Source organism: Eurytemora carolleeae, unplaced genomic scaffold (assembly GCF_000591075.1).
Source record: "Eurytemora carolleeae unplaced genomic scaffold, Eaff_2.0 scaffold31, whole genome shotgun sequence".
Taxonomy (NCBI): Eukaryota; Metazoa; Arthropoda; class Copepoda; order Calanoida; family Temoridae; genus Eurytemora; species Eurytemora carolleeae.
The window spans coordinates 222,940-243,527 of NW_019396511.1; the positions used below are offsets into that span (position 1 = coordinate 222,940).

Consider the following 20,588-nt stretch of genomic DNA (forward strand, 5'->3'; position numbering starts at 1 on the left):
CGTTTAAGGGACACGAGTATTTCCATTTCATTTATGTAAAACATTATCGAGAAGGGGCAATGTTAATTTATGCCCCCCCATTTGTTGCTAACTTTTTCTAAGGTATTGCATTGAATTTGAGATAAACCTTTTAAATGTGATATTTGCGAGAAAGCGTTTAACCGTAAAGATACCTTGGACAGCCACATTTCATCACATTCAGACCTTAAACCCTTCATGTGCTCAGTCTGCGGTAAGTTTATATTTAGATTATTATGAAGGCATATTTGATTCACAACGGTACACTGAAACATTTGTTTGTCTTACCAAAGATGAATGAGATTTCATTGTTTTTATAGCCCAACACTTACCCAGAAAAAAAAATGACGAAATGTTGTTCAGAACGGTTTAAAGGGTACCGTTATGAACGAAACAGTTTTCTGATGGTGGATTACTTAAAATTCATCTACAGTCCCTTTAAACGTAACTTTTTAGGTAAACAGTTTGGACGCCGACATATACGAGATACCCACGAGCGGAGACACAGAGGAGAGAAGAAGTATTCTTGTTCTTTCTGTATTAAACGATTCATGAGTTCTCAACAGCTTAAAAACCATATTCGAGTCCATACAGGTCTTGTTTATTTATAGTTGATTGAAATGATCGATTCTGATACCAGCACTGTGTGCAAACTATGTCAGGTATGTCACACGACTTAATTAATATTACTTTTTTTCAAATCATTCTATTTAAGTTAATTTTTATATTAAATATTTTTCGTAAAAATTTAAAATATTAAATTCAGGAGAGAAACCATTTAGCTGTGAACACTGTGGACGCATGTTTGCCGTCAAGCATCAGCTGGTGACGCATTTGCGTATTCACACAGGGGAGCGACCCTACGGATGCTCTAAATGTGATCAGAAGTTTAAACATCTCTCGACGCGTAGGAATCATAAATGCGTAGGAGATCTAAAGCACAGCGTACAGCCTGTGCAAATTGAAAGGTATGTACAAACTACTCCTAAATGGAACTTTATCCTTAATTACAACATATAGGATATCAACCGTAATCCTAATTCAAAGTGACACTCTAAGCACAGATGGCAATGCCCGATTTACTACTGCAACCATGTAACCTTAATCTGTTCAAAAATGTGGAAGATATCGTCGTTTTTCTAACTCTGCCATTTTTTAATGGAGGGTCAATTTCCCTTACAGTCCTTTTAAAAGCTCTGTCTGATTTAAAACAAATGGGTTTCTCGTCGATAATGCATATTGGAAATTATTATTTACAACCGCAGATCCTTTGAATTTTAACAAACTAAACTTTTATGTTTATTTTTACAAAAAATATGACTAGTCCACTGGAATATATTTTTTAAATAAACTTTTTCTAAATTCAAACGATTTTATCTCATAATAATTAAGTTTTTATTTTTGTTCTAGGGAGAATTTATACAGAATTCCTATTCCTCCTGGGTATCATGGAATCTAACTCGACAGTTATATCATATTTTATCTAATTATATCTATTGTACATACAGTGAAATTCCTGACAACGAAGTACAACAAATTTATTGATTTTTTTGTACAAATTATTAGTTATTTTATTTAAAGCAATTTTTCCTTCTCAATCTCTTGAATGTACTTAAAGAAAATATTGATTTTGGTGTATTCCAAAAATTGTGTAAGTTGCAGAAGTGGAAAATGTTTCAAGTTTTCGATTCATGATTCTCAAACTTTTCTCTATTTCAAGTTGATCTTGAACTGTGTTACTAACTTTACTTTATCCAAGTTTATTTTTAAAGCCGAGCAATTCTATGGAAAGGACAAAGATGATTAAAACTAATAATTTCTTTAGACATATTGTTATGTTTTCCACTGGAGTACATTTTATTAAAATCATTTTATATCATTTTTCTATTACAAATTTGATAATTATTCTCTTGGCAGGGATTGTGACGGCATCCCCTTACATCTTCCAATGTAGTTTAAGTGAGCAATTTTCCTTATTAAGAAGCTAACTGTTATCACAAAGCAAGCGAATAAGAAGTAGTCTCCCCTGAACTTACCTCATCCTTTGATGAGAGCTGACAATGAAATCTCTAAACTAAATCTTAAAGATTTGAAGGATGTTATTCCTTATAAAGAACGAATTTAAAAGCCTTAAGCCATCCCATCAAAGTATGATTTGATTTTACATCAGGGAGCTGTTTTACAATCCCTGGCCCTATTTGATTTGAAGCAAAAATTAGTCTATATCTGAATCTGTACATTTCATCTCCTCTCTACGGTTCAATAATATACTTTCTTCCAGAGGTCAAACTTCCTCATTGACATTTAGGTTCATCTAATGACCTTGTGGTAGAAATTTTAGAATAAGATACAATTTTGGACAGATTTTACATATCTAAATGTTGTAAAGCTAGTGGCATGGTGTACAAAATTCACCCAGGTTAACTCTAGATGAACATGTATACTATATACTCTCCGATTTTCAGCGTTAACCCTTAAAAATTTCTCGGCTGCAGTTGAGCGTTCTCATAAAATTTTCGCCGTCAGCTCTGTTGATTGTAATTGTTATATATTTAATTATGAATATTTCAGAAACTCTTTGTTTCTCTTAAAATGACTGTTGCTGAGAGAGAAGAGCTTCTTGGAGAAGAAGATGACGAGGACGATGATGAGAATCTGATGATAAATGACAAGAATAATGAGGAATCTGGAAAAGATCCGATTCTTCAGACAATCGGAGATTTTGGTCCGTACCAGTTCTTTATCTGTGCTGTTGGATACTTTGTAACTATTCCTCATTGCTGGATATCATTAAGGTAACTTAATTACTTTTCTCTCTATTAAGAAAGATTTCGACAAAAGTAAGAGGGGGGGTAAATTGTCGATGCTCTGGAGGTAGGATATCAACTGGCAAGTTTTTCAATCCCTTTTGATTTTTTAGCCTAAAACTTCAGACCTATGAAATGTCTCGAAGATGTACTTTGTTGCTAACTTTTTCTAAGGTATTGCATTGAATTTTACTTAATTTACTGTTATACAATTCCGCTCATTCGGTTTAGAAAGGGGTTTTGGACAAATCTCCCTTTACAGGAGCTAGAGGCGTCATTTTTTGTGGAGGATATTTAATGAAGGCTAAATCATTGCTATTGAAATAGAGGTTTAGATGGTTTAAATGGAGGGTTAATTAAAAAAAAGTTTACAACCCCTTGCAAGTTCATAATTCTGAAAACATGAATTCCTGTTTAACGACACAGGTACTCCACTAGTGGGATTCGGATTATCCTCTTATAAATTTCCTTTCATCTTTGTTATTCATCTTGAGTATTCATTTTCAAACAAATTTTATGAAAAGGATTCGGATTCATTTTCCTTTATCTACGTATTTTGTAACTTGTTACAACCCCCCCCCCCCCTCCCCCCCCCTCCATTCTTCTAAGATCTATATCAAAGGTACTGTAAACTTTCAAATGACTTTTCATAAAAGATAGCAATGCCCAATTTACTAGGGCTAAAAGGGAGAGACCGGCTAGACATGGTAGTTGAGCTGAGAGTGCAGTATTGTAGAACAAAGCTTTAGCATTCATTTGATACCAATTAGATATTTTTACGGCCAACAATTTTTAAATAAGAGCCTTAAGTCGTGTTTGTAATATTTCAACAGTTGTTCTTATCAGCAGGAGAGACGTTTTTTGCAATTATTTAATAAACTTGACAGAACTTGTAAAACACATTATTGTTTAGACTAATTTGCTGTTTAGGAACAAATTTCTTTAAAGAAATTATCGATGTGAAAGCCAACGTAGAACCGTAGAATCGATTATTTCATTATTATCATCGTCTTTGCTGTTTCTATAACTCTATTCGCAGATTTCTTTAAAATGTCGTCTTCACAATCAAAATAAAGAAAATCTCCAACAAGCGATCGGCTCTAGCTGAAAGAATTTGCATAAATCATTCTAGACAGAGGCGTATTCAGGGGGGGGGGCTATGGGGGCTAAGCCCCCCCCCTGGACAAATTCCTGAATACGCCCCTGATTCTAGATATTAAAATGAACTTTTATAACTATTTTTAATGATTAAAGTTCATTATTTATCTCAACACGTTTGTATGCATGCAACTAGTTTGCAGAATAGTATTTGTTTCATGTTTTGGCTATGTTATTTAAGAAATGTAAAAAGACGTTTCTTCTGCTGACTGAATCAACTGGTGAAATATTAAAAACGTCTTTACGCTCTTATTTAAAAATTGTACACCGTAAAAATGTCTCATTGGTATCAAATGAATCATAAAGTTTTTCTCTAAAATACTTCACTTTCAATTCAACTATCATTTCTAGCCGGTCTCTCCCTTTAAAAGAATCTTGTGAGTCAGTGTTCTCTATTTTTGATTGGATTAAGGTTTTAAGTGTGTTGCATCGCCATCTTTGCATGTAGGGTCACTTGAAATTACGCATACGGTCCCTTTAAGGAAATAAACTTGATATTATAGCGGAGTTGATCACGTTATGATTTCACTTTTATTTGTTCTATTTGAACTTAGGGACTGTCTTTGTAATTTCAATTGACCCTATATTAAATGAGGGGCATGTCCGGTTCACAGCGGTGCCTTTTTATACTTTAGTAAAAGGTGACATGCAATTACAGCACAAATCCCATAAAGTTTTCTCTTTTTAGTGGAAAGTTTTCTTTTTTTAGTTGAAAGTTTTCTTTTTATTATAAAGTTTTTTTTGTTTAAAGTTTTATTTTTATTTTAAAGTTTCTTCTTATTTTAAAGTTTTCTTTTTAATTTAAAGTTTTCTTTTTAATTTGAAGTTTCTTTTTATTTTAAAGTTTCTTTTTATTTTAAAGTTTTCTTATTATTTTAAAGTTTTCTTATTATTATTAAGTGTGTTTATAGTTAAAAGTTTTCTTTTTACTTTAAAGTTTTCTTTTTAGTTTAAAGTTTTCTTTCTAGTTTAAAGTTTTCTTTTTAGTTTAAAGTTTTCTTTCTAGTTTAAAGTTTGTTGGAATGAGAACTAACTTTACGTGCGCAGATCACTTTACACCAAACATTAGGAATGCATTTAATTTAATATTACGTTAATTACGTGTACACTGTATACTGTACACTGGGACCCATAAAACTGTTGAATGATGGAAGAACAATGTTGTTAACGAAGGATCAAAAAATCACAAAGAAAACGAAGTTTTGGAAACAACTCACTTTTTATAAATGATGGTAATACACCCTTTCAAATTAAATGTCCGGCATCGAACCTGTACAAATGTATTTATTACAAATTGTAAAACCTAATCGTATTCCCAATTTAGTATATTCAGTTCGGCGTGTGGGTGTAGGAAATTCTTTTTAGTCTGATTTGATTTGGTTTGGAAGATAAACTTTATTAATCCCAAATAGTCATGAAATACAGCAGTTTAGCTATTTTCTTGTACAAATTCTCATATCACATAATGAGTTTAGTTTAAAGCTAAACTATTTGCTTTTTTATAGCATAAAATACGCAAAAGATTGCTTTAATGTCGTCTTCCCATTTTACAGTTTTCTGAGTTCCACTGTAAGATATTTTTCACAAAAATTGTTTGATTAATTTAAAGAATTTTATAATATGTAAGGATTATGACGGATTTATTTATAAAATATTCTTTACACTTCAGTCAAATAATTCCCAAATTACGGATCCAAAGCGACAGATTAACGACATGATATAGACGATATTCATCCTGTTTTCACGTGTATAATAGGGCTTGTTAGTTTACAATATTTGAATAGAGTATTCTTTATTTAAACGGAAGATAACTGTGGATTGATTGTTGTCTTCTTTCTTTTTATTATTCAGAAAGGATTTGGAAACGGTGATTGTAAAACCTGACAGTTGTTCACATTTTAGAAATAAAAATCTTTGCAACATTTTGTGATTAATAAAAATACGATTACAATACCACCATTTTCCGGTTACTACTATAAGTTTAATGGACCGCCAACCTTAAGCAGTTTTCTCGACTCAGGGATGCAACTCTTATAAATTCGTAGACTTTCCCCATAAAAGACATTCTGATATTAAATGTTTGATTTAATAGTGCATGAACTAGTTTTGATGAATCCTGTGTAGGACAAGATCAGGAGAAATGTCTGAACTTTATATTCGACCAATCACAGTTCAGGTAAACAAACAGATCCCACACTACTACTGTGTAGGACCAGATCAGGGGAAATGTATGAACTATATATTAAACCAACCACAATTCAGGTAAACAAACAGATCCCACACTACTATTGTGTAGGACCAGATCAGGGGAAATGTATGAACTATATATTAAACCAATCACAATTCAGGTAAACAAACAGATCCCACACTTCTACTGTGTAGGACCAGATCAGGAGAATTGTATGAACTTTATATTCGACCAATCACAATTCAGGTAAACAAACAGATCCCACACTTCTACTGTGTAGGGCCAGATCAGGAGAAATGTATGAACTTTATATTCGACCAATCACAGTTCAGGTAAACAAACAGATCCCACACTACTACTGTGTAGGACCAGATCAGGAGAATTGTATGAACTTTATATTCGACCAATCACAATTCAGGTAAACAAACAGATCCCACACTACTACTGTGTAGGGCCAGATCAGGGGAAATGTATGAACTTTATATTCGACCAATCACAATTCAGGTACACAAACAGATCCCACACTTCTACTGTGTAGGATGTATGAACTTTATAATCGACCAATCACAATTCAGGTAAACAAACAGATCCCACACTACTACTGTGTAGGACCAGATCAGGAGAAATGTATGAACTATATATTAAACCAATCACAATTCAGGTAAACAAACAGATCCCACACTTCTACTGTGAATTGTATACTAAGGTTTATTTTGTCTAAATGTAGTGCAGTCAAAACAATTTTCCTTCCTCTCTTCAAAACGTCAGTTCCAATTCATTGTAAAACTGAAAATAGAAGTTTTTACTTTTAGTTGCTTTTAATAAAGAATTCTTCATTTTCTAACTAAAAATAGTTCTATTAAACTTGAGTATACTCATAAACTGCTTCGACCAATTTACCTGAGGCCGAATTTAAAGAATTTGATTCGCGGCTTAAAAATGGTTGGTTCCACGTGAAATTGTATTTAATGTTTCAATTGAAACATTAAGTACAATTACAATTGAAACTGGTTTTTGTGGATTTAAGACACGGCTCAAATTCATTAAATTCGGACTCTGGACTATATTTTTTCCGCCTGATAAACAAAGAATTCTTCTTTAGAGATGATCAAACAAAAGATAGCCGAGTAGATTCGAATCTGACATGACGCAAAAAATAAAGTTTTCTTGAAATCATGTTTACAGTCCCTTTAAGTTGACTAGAAGTGTTGATGATTTCCTTTATTTCAGATCTACCATTCATCAAAGATGGAATTTAGTTTGTGATCAAGGTAAGCAATCTGAGCTCTAATAAATTCCTCCCTTTACACTTAAAGGGAGTGTTCGCGAAAAATTAAAGGGGGTATAGACTTAATGCGATAAAAAGACGCTTTTGATCGCTTCTAATCTTACTTCTATCTGTTGCGTCTAGAAGGAGAAAATTGTTAAAAACGACTAATACCGAAGAATGTAGTATCCATACAAATTCAGAAAGATGCAACATACGACTTAGACCGTAAAAAAATCTATTTAATTTCATACAAATCATTCAGATATTACACCCTATGATCATCGATTATCTTTCGCCACATATATTGCATCTTTCTGAATTTGTATGGATACTTCGTTCTTCGGTATTAGTCGTTTTTAACAATTTTCTCCTTCTATACGCAAAAAATAGAAGTAAGATTAGAAGCAATCAAAAGCGCTTTTTTATCGCATTAAGCCTATACCCCCTTTCATTTTTCGCGAACACTCCTTTTAATAAAGAAATTATATACCAGGTTACCCACAAAGAACGAGATTAAAAATATTAACCAAAACTCTTAAAAAATAATGATGGGAATGTTAGATTTGGTCTCCCTTCAATAAAGTCTTCTAAAGGGTTACTCAATTATTTAGTGAAAATTAAAAACCTTGTTTTCAAGTGTAGGAAACAATGGTTGCCATCGTTAAAGGCATCTTTTTATGCCGAGACAGTTATATCGATATTTTAATAAATGTCCGATGTTCTGGGAAGTTAAAATTACTTGCGCAGTCAAAAAAGAAGAGGGGGGGGGGGAATTTATTACTTCTCTCTCTTCATAAAGATTGAATAGAGATGAAAGTATCTATTTTTAATTTAATAATAGTAAAATTATCACATCTCTTTTAAACGCGAGTGTACAACGGAGTGGCTGTGACATGTTCGATGCACAATGATACCTTAAAAATGTTGTCTGATAAAAAATTAAACAGTTTCCATTTTTACACTTAAAACATGATGAAATTACCATTTTTACACCTAAAACATGATGAAATTTCCATTTTTACACTTAAAAAATTGATTATTTCCAATTTTTATTTTTGAGCAGATAAAGGTTTTCAGGGGTTCTTTATGAAGCTTGAATTTCTTGTTTGAATTTGAGGGTCACCGGAGACTTTAACGACAGTCCCTTTAAAGTTTTTCTGTTTTAGAGGGCATGGATAGTATAGCCCAGTCTGTATTCTTTTCCGGATGTTTAATCGGAGTTTTTCTCTCAGGTAGTTACAGGGTAAATATATATCTTGAAAAATCACAATTTTCCTCCAGAGCATCAAGAATCAATTATTGAAAATATTTACAGGGGGTTAAACAATGTTTTTCCCCTAGATTTTATTGATAGGTATAACAGTTCTAGTGTTATATTCGCTGAATCTGATAATAGCGATTATTTTATGGAAAATTAGTGCATTGATTTAATTTCTTAATTTTATTGTTCAGGCGTGTTGGCAGATATTTACGGGAGAAAACCCGTATTTTTCAGTCTGGTGGCTGGAGTAGTTATTTTTGGTGTAATGGGAGGTATCACCTCATCATTCTACACTTGGTTAGTTCTCAGGTAGATAATATACTTGGTTAGTTCTCAGGTAGATAATATACTTGGTTAGTTCTCAGGTAGATAATATACTTGGTTAGTTCTCAGGTAGATAATATACTTGATTAGTTCTCAGGTAGATAATATACTTGGTTAGTTCTCAGGTAGGTAATATATTGGATAGTTCTCAGGTAGATAATATAACATGATCAGTATTTGAGGGGTGAAATTAATGATATTTAGAGGGAAAAGGCACCGGGGGTAAAATTGCCAGTTGACATCCATGTTTTCAATTCTTAGAAAATTATTTTAAAAAGATTAAATATGAACTAAAATACGGCCAAGAGGCGTTCCAATTTAGATTGAAATAAGTCATAAATTCATAAACGAAGGTTTTGTCGCAGATCTGTACAAATCAAAAAGTATTTGTATAATAATGTCTGTCTTTATACCCCTAGAAAATAGATTTGATATTTTGTCGATAGAATAAGTTTCTATTCCCTCTCTTTTCAAACATATTTTCCTTCATTTTTTCTTTTGATCTATATCTAATTTTAAACTGGATTTCACATCAAAGAGAAATGTTTTGTTAAAAAAGATTCTATTATCCGGGATTTTCTGAAAGATATTCAGGGGTGTACAATGTACAAAGATTTTTGTCACATTCTTTTTGATGCTTTTCCCAAGAAAACTGGTTCAAACATATGTTATTTTAAAATAGATATTCACATTACACACTACACAGGATTTCAAAGCTACAAAAAAGTGTAAATTGATAAATGTAAATTAACTATTAATTATAATCTCGCTTTTTAAGGGGGGGATAATATCATTTTACAAGGGTATTTGGTAGTATTTAGCTAATGTTGATTATTTGATTATTTGACACAAAATAGATTTATTCATTCTCAACAAATTCACTTTCAATTCAATTTCGACTAAGCTGCGCCCATCTTCTATTTCAATTGTGAACATTTTCTCTTTGTTTTGTGTATACATTGTATAAATAAAACAACAAAAATTTGTGGATTTCATTGAAAAAAAATAAAAAAAATTTGATCATTTATAAACCTTACCTTCCTGGGGACATGTGAAGGCACACACAAAATTTGGGCCCGATCGTTTAAGCCGTTTTGTTGTTCATTGGATACAAACAAACAAACAGACGATCAGACAAGCAAAGTATATATATAGAAGTAATCAAGCCAGCTTTTTAAAAAGTAATCAAAGTATATTTATTGACCTTGGAGTTACTTATAACCCCTTAAAATCTCCCCACCCCATTTTCTAAAGTAGAACGGAGAAACCCTCTTTAGACACTAGACAGATATTGTTATGAAATCTAGCATATTTTCTTATATTATATTATATTCAGATTTCTGCTGGGTGCCTCCGCTATAGGAATGATAACAGTCAGGTTTACTATACAGGTAGATTTTTATTCAAACCCTTCTAATTTCTGGTTTAAAACATCCCCTTTTCCTCCTCAGGCTGCGCCTTTCGGTGAATAATCAAAATTATTCCACGGTTTTTCTTTTAATATTATACAATAATTTTGATTATTACACTTTCTTCCTGCGCATAATATTCTAATATTAATCATATAATGTATATTTTCTTTTTAACCGCCCCCCCCCTCACATCTTCAGAAAATCACCCGGAAATTAGGTATATTTAGGGTTTTATTCCCTAAAATTACTTTTCAGGGAAAAATAAAAAAAATTATGTTTTGTTAAGCCAATAAATTTAAACAAAAAATAAAAACAAAAAGCGGAGACCAAAATGCGGGGCGTGGAGACAGAATGGCGGAAGGCTTGGTGACGTCACTGAGGCTGGGAGACCAGTTTTGCGGGGCCTGGAGGTAATTCTGCAAATCCTGAGGTTCGGAGATCATTTTTGCGGGGATCATGGCGCCTCTGCACCCCCTCCCTAGGGTGGGAGGAGTTCTTCAAAATATTTACACAATAAAAAATAAAGAATTTAAACAATAAACATCAAGAGACCTGGATACAAATTATCTAATTTTGTTTAAAGGTAGAGATGGTAGGTAGTAAATGGAGAACCTGGGGTAATATGACCGGTGCCCTGGGCTGGTCATCTGGATATATGCTTCTACCGGTTATTGTTTATCTTATACCAGATATGAAGCAACTTGAAGGTAGGAATTTTTTAGAATTTTAGATGCTCTGAGGGGGGAAAATATGAAAAATTTGATATCAACTGGCAAGTTGTTTGACACCTGTTTTAACTTAGTTTTTTTCACGCAGCGGTGAAACTGTGGAATATGAAGAAAACTGTCAAGACCTAATTTAGAATTTTAGATAGTCAATTAAACATAAAATACGCTATTGAGTGTTATAAGACCCATTCTACTTGCCAATTTGATTTACAATCTACTGGAAAAGGATAAATAAAATTTCATAAATGTTGTCTTCCCTTTCCACGATTTATGGGTTTTACTGTTTACCGGGTATGCTTTTATCACTGTGTTGATTCATGAGTGTGTTTGTTTATTTTTTGGAAACTTTTTATTTGAAGCACGAAAGATATTTCTTAAGGGGGGAATATTTAAATTCATTCAAATTGCTTTATCTGTAAAATATTTTGTAAGTCAAAAAAACTGTTGAAATTTCTAATTAATGTTTTTTTTTAGTTTTTATTGCTCTGTGCTTTCTTCCATTTATTGGTTTGTACTGGATTCAACCTGAATCCCCTAAATGGCTTCTTTCAGTGGGTAAGTGCATATATATACTTGGTCCGCTAGATTTTATAGACTGCAGATTTTTCTACTTGTTCATATTCTTAAAGGAACTGTACGCGTAAATTCAAGATACCCTTCCACAATGGTTTAAACTGTAGACATGGAAAAAAAGCTTTTGTTGCAGATAGGTGAATTATAGGCCGATTAAGAACCGAAAAAAATGTGTTAAAAGCTCTTCTAGAAACAAAGTATTAAGACATAAAGATTTTTACTTTTGTGATGTTTCAAAAGTTTTAGTAAACTGTTGCTATTTTTTATTTTTTTTTATCAGCATATTTATGTTTATTTTTACTCGAGTTTTAAAAAAATGTTTCTGACGTGATTTATAAATTTTATTAGTTAAAGACTTTACAGAAGTATATAAATTTTTTATTGGAAAATGACGAAAACACAAAACAAGTTAAACGAAAATGTTAAATTTTAGTCATTTTTACCCTCCAAAATTTTCACAAATTCTGGATTAACTCAAAAACTGGAGCAGTGCTGCTCATACCAAACCATAAATGTTTTGAAATCTCGAAGATGTTAGCTTTCCATTGGATTACAGTTCAGCTTGAGCACTGCTCCGGTTTAGGAACAATTTTAAATTTGAAGCAGAAAAAATGGCGTGGAAATTATAACCTTCAAAATGAAAAAAAAATTTAATTCTTTCATTTACGTTAATAATTATGTCTCAAAAGTGGCAAATTTGTAACTGTGAAGACAATAAAAGTTTAAAGTATGATGTCCACAAAAAGGGCTTCCTTGATTTCAAGAATGATGGAAATTGAAAATTAAGAAGAAGAAAAAAATTATTTCAAATAAATTCAATTTTTTTGATCATTTCCTTTAATTACCTGAGAGGGAACTAGTTAAAAATATTTTTGAATTTGGTTGAGCCATTCGTTTGATATGGAGGCACAAACATTGAATAAAAAGAGTAAGATTCTAATTCATAAGTTATCATTTTCCAAAAAAATGCAAATCTAACTTTTTCATTAAGATCGCGAAATAAGGATAGCACCCATTATTTTTACAAAGTACGGATTTCTAGTCAAAATAGTTTAAAAGTTATAGCCTTCTAAGAACTGTATAGCCTTTTAGTACTGTATAGCCGTTTAAGAACTGTTGTCCATGAAATCTGCTTTTTTAAACCACTGCACCGTGCCTTCATACAAAGATGGACATGTCCGATTAAATACAGTACCCTTGAAAGCTTTGTCTGAATAAGTATGAATTATATAAATTGTTATTGTTAAACTGTTTATTTTCGTTTGCTGTTTTGTGCTAACGTTAATTGTATTTGAGAAATTCACAGAAATGAGCACATTTTTGATCAGATTAAGGTTTCAAGGGTACCGTTTTAATTGGGGCATTGCCATCTTTTGTATAGAGAGTCGCTTAAAATTACGCTTGCAGTCTCTATAAGAATATATTCTTAAGCAGATAAAATAATTGTTTACTGAATTTGATGGATAAAGATATTTTGAGAAAAAGTATTCACATACAATGCATACATGAAAGTACTTCTGGATGAGCGGGGGAAGGCATGCAGCCATGAGCCACCACTATTTCCCCTTCCGTGCCACATATTAGCTTTTTTCTCTTCCGGCAGCCATGAGCCACCACTATTTCCCCTTCCGTACCACCACATTTGACTCTTCCGGGCAAAACTACTTTTTTAAATGGTATATTTAGGGCCTTTAAAGTGTAATCCAGCCGCGTCACGCAAAAAAGCACAACTCAAACCATTTTTTCAATTCTACTTAAGATTAATATTTTGTGTGTTGAATTCTTAAACTGTTTAACAATGAAATTTTTGAAAAATTTGACTGAGTATTGCATCTTGAAATATCACAAAATTGGTTAATGACTGATTTTAAGATGGATTTAGTATAATAAGTCAGTAATTGAATAATCATTAGACTTAGAAAAAAGCTAATATGTGGTACGGAAAGGGAAATAGTGATTCATGGCCGCCTGCCTTCCCTCGCTCCTCTTTGGATATTTGTTAATATTAAGATTTATGGTATTTAAGGAATTTAATTAGGCTTAATTGGACCATAACATTTGACGAATTTTGTAAATATTAAAATATTTGTTATTAAAGATTAAATTTAAAACCATCAAATTTGTAGTTTTGACTAATTTGGATTTTGAAACAAAATAGGAAAGCTGTAGGTCTTAAACAGAATATGCTTCACTTAAGAATCCCCCCACCTCTTTCTACCCCTCCCCCCCCACCCACATCTTCCAAGTTTTTAGAAATATCTAACTCAACTTCAAGAAAAGATAAGATTAGACGGGAATAACATTAATTGGTCGGGAAAGTAAAACACGTCTATGTTTGCAACTGCAACGGATGGGCAAAAGTCTGAAGATTTTTGTATTTTATTCCATTTAATTTCAAATTCAAATTTAAATATTTTATTTTTTTCAAAAATGTGAAGAAATACTTATGAAAATCCACGACAAAAAAATAATTCAATTAAAATAAATACAAATAAATATTATTTAGGGCGGATAGATGAAGCTGAAAAGATAGTTGAGAGGATATCTTATTGGAATAATAAACCATTTAAAGGTAGGCAAATATCATCTTCAAACTAAACATTAAATTGGCCAGTGGGGGGGAGCAATTCATTAAAAAACATTAACCATGGCTATGATAAAGTATAAATGTGTCGCCACTTGATTCTAGAAATAGCACCCGAGGGCGCAGTTTCGCTCAACCGAGTAAGCATGCATTTTTAAACCACGGGAAATTATCCGCTCTCCCCCCTAACATTGGTAAAAATGTCTGAATTCTCTTGGAAAAAGATTCCTTATTTAATCCAATACAAAGTTTTATTTTTATAAATATTTCCCGAAGGTTACTCTAATTCCATTTTAGCCGGAGGTTTAAATCTGTTTTCGTATTTTTGAAAATATAATTTATTTAGTTTAAATTCTGTTTTTCTTCCATATGTGATAAACTAAGTAAACAGAGTAAAAATATACCGCACAGTTTTTGCAATCCTTCTGTTGTTTCCTTCTTTTGTTGAAATTAGCCAAACATAAGATTTTTATTTCATTACTCTACAACAAAAACGGGGTTATATACTTTCGATGTTCTGGCGGAAGACTTAAAAAATTGTACTTCATTTTTATTTGCTTTTAACCCATAAATTAATTTATTTCCCTAAAACCCAGTTATTTTCTGCAAAGCTTAAAGCACACTAAGCTACTGGAAAAAAGGATTTTCTTTAAGGAAGAGGGACGACTTTACAAAATAATATGTACACTTGCAAAAAGTGTATAACCCAAATTAAGGGGGGGGGGGACTGATTTTCAAAAGAGCCTCCCTGGAATTTTTAAACCAAGAAGAGAAGAATCTCGTGGCGGAACTTCGTTCCGTTTAGTGCCTTTTTAATATCAAGATTTTGATTTTTTTGAAGTACCCTAATATTTGCATATATTCTACTTAGCTTAATCTCCCTTAAATCATAAAAAATCAAGGTATTTTAAAACTATAAAATCATTAAATCGGGAATTTTACGTAGAAATTATAAATGTTTTCTATTTCGGGTTTAAATGAGTCTAAGGAACACTTTTCCCCGTTTTTTATTTCAAGAATCTGAATGAAGTGGTATTAGAAACCCATGTTCCTGGGCTACTAAGTATTCTTCAGTTTCCAAATATTGGGAGAAATATACTCTGCATGTCCTTCTCCTGGTTCAGGCTAGTCAATACGATTTTAAAATGATACCTTAAAGGGACTGCAAGCGTAGTTACAAGTGACCCTCAATTTAAGGATGGGTATGCCCGATTTACAACCCTTTATCTTGTCAAACATTTAGAAGATAACGTCGTTTTTCTGACACGAAATGTTTTATTTCTTATAATTCTTAATTGTTTCTTATCAGCAAGAATTGCGTAAATCACTTTTTAGAGAGAATATAAATAAAAAAAAAACAGTTAAAACAAAACAAAACCATTGATATCTATTTCATACTTAATCTAACAAAGCTTTAAGAAATACTAATGTAAATTGGGCATTGTCATCTTTGCATAGAGGGTCACTTGATTTTAAGCTTTAATAAAAATATAAAAGATTGCACGTCCTTCAGTTTGTTGTATTCGGAAAAATAAATAATTTTCAGGTGGAAATAATTGAATTTTGGGTATAAAGAATCAAGAAAGGGGTTTAAAAACTTGCCTATTAAATATTAATGTCAAGTATTTTTTCTCATCAAAAATTATTTTTTTTGTTAATATTTTACCTGAAAACTTCGGCACATATGTATATTACCCGGGTACGCTTGCATCCTGGGTTCAGCAATAGAACATGCCTTAAGCGGACTAAACAGATGACCCCAGGTGTGATTGATATGCGTATCGGTAGGGGGAGTGCTGATGGGTGGGATTGTCTGGGGCCAGGAAGTTAGGAACAACCCCAGAAATTTTCTTTAAATAAATAGATAAATGTTATATTATGTACAGCGATCAAACCGATATAATATATTGATTTCCAAAATTTCAAACTTTTAAAATGTTTCCGGAAAACATTTTTTATGTATAATGTTTTAAGTATTCGAAATGTTTTTTGTAAACATTTTCGATATATAACGTTTGAATGAAAATATAAGATTTTATTCTTTATTATTACATTGTGCGCAGATAGGAAGATTATCTCATATATTATCCAAATATTTAATCAGAATATCTTAATTAGTTATACAACTGAATAAATATTTTTACGATTTGTTTCTTACAAATTATCATGTTTTAAATTATAGTTGTGTAACATGCAATATTCCTTTTCAAATTATCATGCATTAAAAAAGTCGTCTCTCAACATGAAATATGTAAACACGGAATAATTATTTCTGTGATGTTATTTTTTATTATTCTAATTTCAAATACACAGTACTTAATCTTACTTAAAAAAAGTTTTAAAATTAATTTTCCGTATGGTCTAGTCTGTTATAACAACAGTAACTCATTTAAAATGTTATACATGTAAAACCAAAAATGTAACATAATTGCAAACATTTAACAAGAAACGGAAAATACAAATATTTAGTTTTCAAAATATTGGGACTGAGCCATCCGACCACCTGGGGTTTGTGATAGACCTAAAAAAATAATGCGATAAAAAATTCAAAATCGTATGTACGCTTGCGATCCGACGATTTAATCACTACATAGGCCCCAAAAATAAAAACTTCAACATCAGAATCTGATATTTAACAATGTTTAGTGTTGGTCTGGTGTACTATGGTATACCTCTATCTATATATGTATAGTATATTCATCAGAATCTGATATTTACAAATGTTTAGTGTTATTAATTTATAGAGTTAATTACGTTAATTTATTTACCTCTGAGAAGGTAGTTTTAATATACTAAAAACGTGATTTCAAGTTACCATTTATATATAGACAAATGTTTAGTGTTGGTCTGGTGTACTATGGTATACCTCTATCTATATATGTATAGTATATTCATCAGAATCTGATATTTACAAATGTTTAGTGTTGGTCTGGTACACTATGGTATACCTCTATCTATCTATATAAAGTATATTCATCAGAATCTGATATTTACAAATGTTTAGTGTTGGTCTGGTATACTATGGTATAGCTCTCCATACACCTGAGTTTGGGAGTAATGTTTACATGGTGTTCTTCCTGGCTGGACTTATGGAAATCCCAGCTAACTTTATCAGTAAGCAATATTTTCTTCACAATGAACTAAAAATAATATAAAAAGATCTATAAAATAATTTGAGTAAAATTTAATAAAGAGGAAATTTACTAATTGCTAATAATCCTTATTATTACAAATGCCTTCCTCCGTATTCAGAAAAATGTAAAGATATGTCTCAGTAAATATGATAAAATGGATAAAATAACAACACATGTCTTGCCACAACATGTGTTTGTAAATTTTTCTTTTTTTAAGGTATTTAATTTCTCCGTAGGAAAATATTTCTCCAAAACAAAAACACTTTATTTATCTGTTTTGTATCAGTTTTCTTTTATTAAAATACGGCAATGTTTATTTTGTATATTTTATACATCCCCCATGATAGAAAGGGCTAATACAATGTAATGCCCATTACATCTGATCTGAAGCTATGAACTCTGGTATTGGATACCCTTAATACCGATTGCTAAATTGATTTTCTGCTTAATCCTCTCTATTGGTTATCATTGCTGGATTCTGACCAATGAGAGTTCTCTAAGTGATTGCGCGGCGCCAAAATTGACACTCTCGTTGCATTTTGGACACATTCCTAGCTATTAATGCAAGATCAAATTAATCTGCAGATTAGGAAAAATAGGAGATCAAACATTATATGATATGATATGATATGATATGATTTGATGTGATATGATTTGATTTGATTTAATGTTATCAGGTCCGTATTTGATGAATAGGTTTGGAAGGAAAAGGTTAATGATTGTTGGATTCGTGTTTACCTCAGGAAGTTTACTGTTGGCAGCAGTTATCCCTCATGGAATGTTCGCCAAGGAAAGGAATTCTTTCATTATCTAAAGCCAATGTAATCATTTTGGAGACTATCGTTGTATTTTAAAGTGATTTTTCATGTCAGGTATGTTTGATTCACAATGGTTCCCTTTAAGAGTATATTTAACCAATTGGACGTTTGCTATTTTGGAAAAGGTTTAATTTCCTCTGGTTTTGCAGCATTAATCTGTATTCACTTTTATTGAGAAACTACTATGTATTTCAAATTTATTCATAATTATATAAAGCTTTTAAGGGTACCGATGCGAATTAGACATTTCTTTACAGAAATTGAGTCACGCGTCTGCAGTGTCGTATAGAAATCATTTCAATATTTTATCTTACACAATCAAAGACGGGAGATGGAAACTAAGTTTTTACGTTTGTGAAGTTGTATTAGTTAATGGATAAGATAAGAATCATTAATTTCAAGACATCAATTTTAACTTTAATTTTTAATATGGTTCAAGCTATAAGATCTCACTGTATTCTTGAACTAGGAAATTCTTTTCTAGTTTGGGGGGGGGGTAGCTGCATGATTTGATTTTATTTAGTGTTGTTATTGCAATTTTCTGATTCCAACGTCATTCACTTCATACTTCTCAAATCTCTTGCTATTCAGAGGTCATATTATTTTGGTTGGTCTAGCGGTTGTAAAAAGAATTCTAGTTGCTTTTATTCATTTGAAAATGGCAAAATTGTCGTTTTTTGATGAATTAACAATTAATTCTTATATATAATTGATAAAGGTGTTGAATTCTGTTTTAAAATTGAATAATTTTCTTGTCAAAGAAAAATAGAAAATCTATTTGCATTTTTTTCTTTGATCTGTAGAAGTAATTTGGAATATTTTAATAACTTTCAATGTTTCTAGAACTTTTTAATTTTATTCCTTTCTTATAAACAAGTTTTCTATGGGTTCTGTTTTTCTTTTTGAAGAAAAGTTGTTAAGACAAGGCTGTTGTGAATCGGCCAACCCACTCCATAAATTGAAATTACGCTTAAAGTCTATAATGCCTGATTTATGTCTAGGAACTCCTCGTTATCCTTGTGCTCAAGCTCAGCTAGATTGGGAGCCATCATCTCCCCCCTCCTGGTAGAATTGGACAAGGAGAAACCAATGCTACCAGTTCTTATCTACGGAGTATTAGCATTCATCTCAGCTTTGGCTGTTCTCTACATTCATCCGGAAACAAAGGAAAGTGAAATAATGAACAATTAAAAACTTATTTTTATTGACAATTTAAAAATCATTCTAGAAATATCTCAAATTTTTTATAGTAAATCCAGGAACCAATTAAATTGAATAGCTCAGTGTTCTAATATACACACAGTATAGAGCACAATAATTACTTAGAAAACTGCTATAACAAAATTGAATGAAGTTAGCATACATTTTAAAACAAAAATATGGGACTGTAAGCGTGAGTTCAAGTGACCTTCGATACAAAGATGGCAATGCCCGATTTACGACGGTAAAGTATTAATTAGATCCACATTTTTGATCAGATTACGTTCCGCCGTATATAATTATTAATCAAGATTTGAACGACAGTTCCATTACAACATTCTGTTAACTGATGGATTTTATATTATTTCAACTTTGCCAGGACTGTGAAAACCTTCCAAATAGTTTAGATGAGGGGGAGATCATGGCAACAAGAAAGAAGAAAAATGAAGAAGAGAAAAAGGCAGAAAATAACAAGGAAGAAATATTGTTTAGAAAAAAAACTTTGAAGAAGATTGTTGAAGAAGAGATGGATAAAAGTGAAACAGATGATTAGGGATAACATGAGCGATTAATCTAAATGCCCTCAAAGGCCATAGCTTTTGGTCTTTTGAATTCTGGGATCGAGTTAAAGGATTTAATTTGAAGGAAGACATCACTAGAAGTCTAATTGATATGATTTGGATATACGTGGTCCTAAACCTAGAAGGGATAGCTATAATTCGGGGGAATATGTACTTATCACAATAAGTTTAATAGTTGCCACAATTACTCTATTTTACTCATAGGTTTTAACCTCTGGACAATTACAATCGACACTAATGAAAGACTTTGTTTCCAAATACATTTTTTTAAATGTTCACACAACCTCAATTATGAGGAAATCATTGACAAGATCTGAAACCAAGTATATCTGTTAAATTTGGTAATTGTTTATATAATTAAACTTTTTATTTGCGAGTGCTAAGATGTAATTGTAAAAAAAATTATTGGGTCCTAAATCAGAATTTAATTTTTAAGATAAACGTAAAAACTTACTTAAAGCATTTTACTTGTTGCATATTATTTTTAACTTTCTATATATACTTGTATTTTTCTAAATTTTATCAGTATTTC

At 31.6% G+C, this 20,588-nt stretch overlaps 2 protein-coding genes across 4 annotated transcripts; both read left to right on the plus strand.

The window, feature by feature from the left end:
• The first annotated feature begins 896 nt into the window (after nt 1–896).
• On the plus strand, nt 897–18,286 carry LOC111704638 (organic cation transporter-like protein). Of its 3 annotated transcripts, none has more exons than XM_023476932.1 (14): nt 897–986; nt 2,590–2,813; nt 4,990–5,052; nt 6,088–6,159; nt 7,402–7,442; nt 8,608–8,673; nt 8,894–9,011; nt 10,363–10,417; nt 11,022–11,145; nt 11,641–11,721; nt 14,246–14,311; nt 15,363–15,447; nt 17,328–17,437; nt 18,135–18,286. In XM_023476932.1, exons 2-14 carry the CDS (start codon nt 2,611–2,613, stop codon nt 18,269–18,271), a joined length of 1,221 nt encoding a protein of 406 aa, XP_023332700.1. In that variant the 5' UTR covers nt 897–986; nt 2,590–2,610; the 3' UTR covers nt 18,272–18,286. The 3 variants fall into 3 exon arrangements, with proteins under 3 accessions (XP_023332700.1, XP_023332701.1, XP_023332702.1); XM_023476933.1 differs by having other exon boundaries at nt 18,154–18,250; XM_023476934.1 differs by lacking the exons at nt 15,363–15,447; nt 18,135–18,286 and having other exon boundaries at nt 17,328–17,434.
• Nucleotides 18,287–19,253: 967 nt separating this feature from the next.
• LOC111704644 (solute carrier family 22 member 6-A) lies at nt 19,254–20,465 on the plus strand. The gene is made up of 2 exons (XM_023476942.1): nt 19,254–19,442; nt 19,855–20,465. The coding sequence occupies exons 1-2, from the start codon at nt 19,269–19,271 to the stop codon at nt 20,026–20,028; spliced, it is 348 nt and encodes a 115-aa protein (XP_023332710.1). The 5' UTR covers nt 19,254–19,268; the 3' UTR covers nt 20,029–20,465.
• The last annotated feature ends 123 nt before the right edge of the window (nt 20,466–20,588 follow it).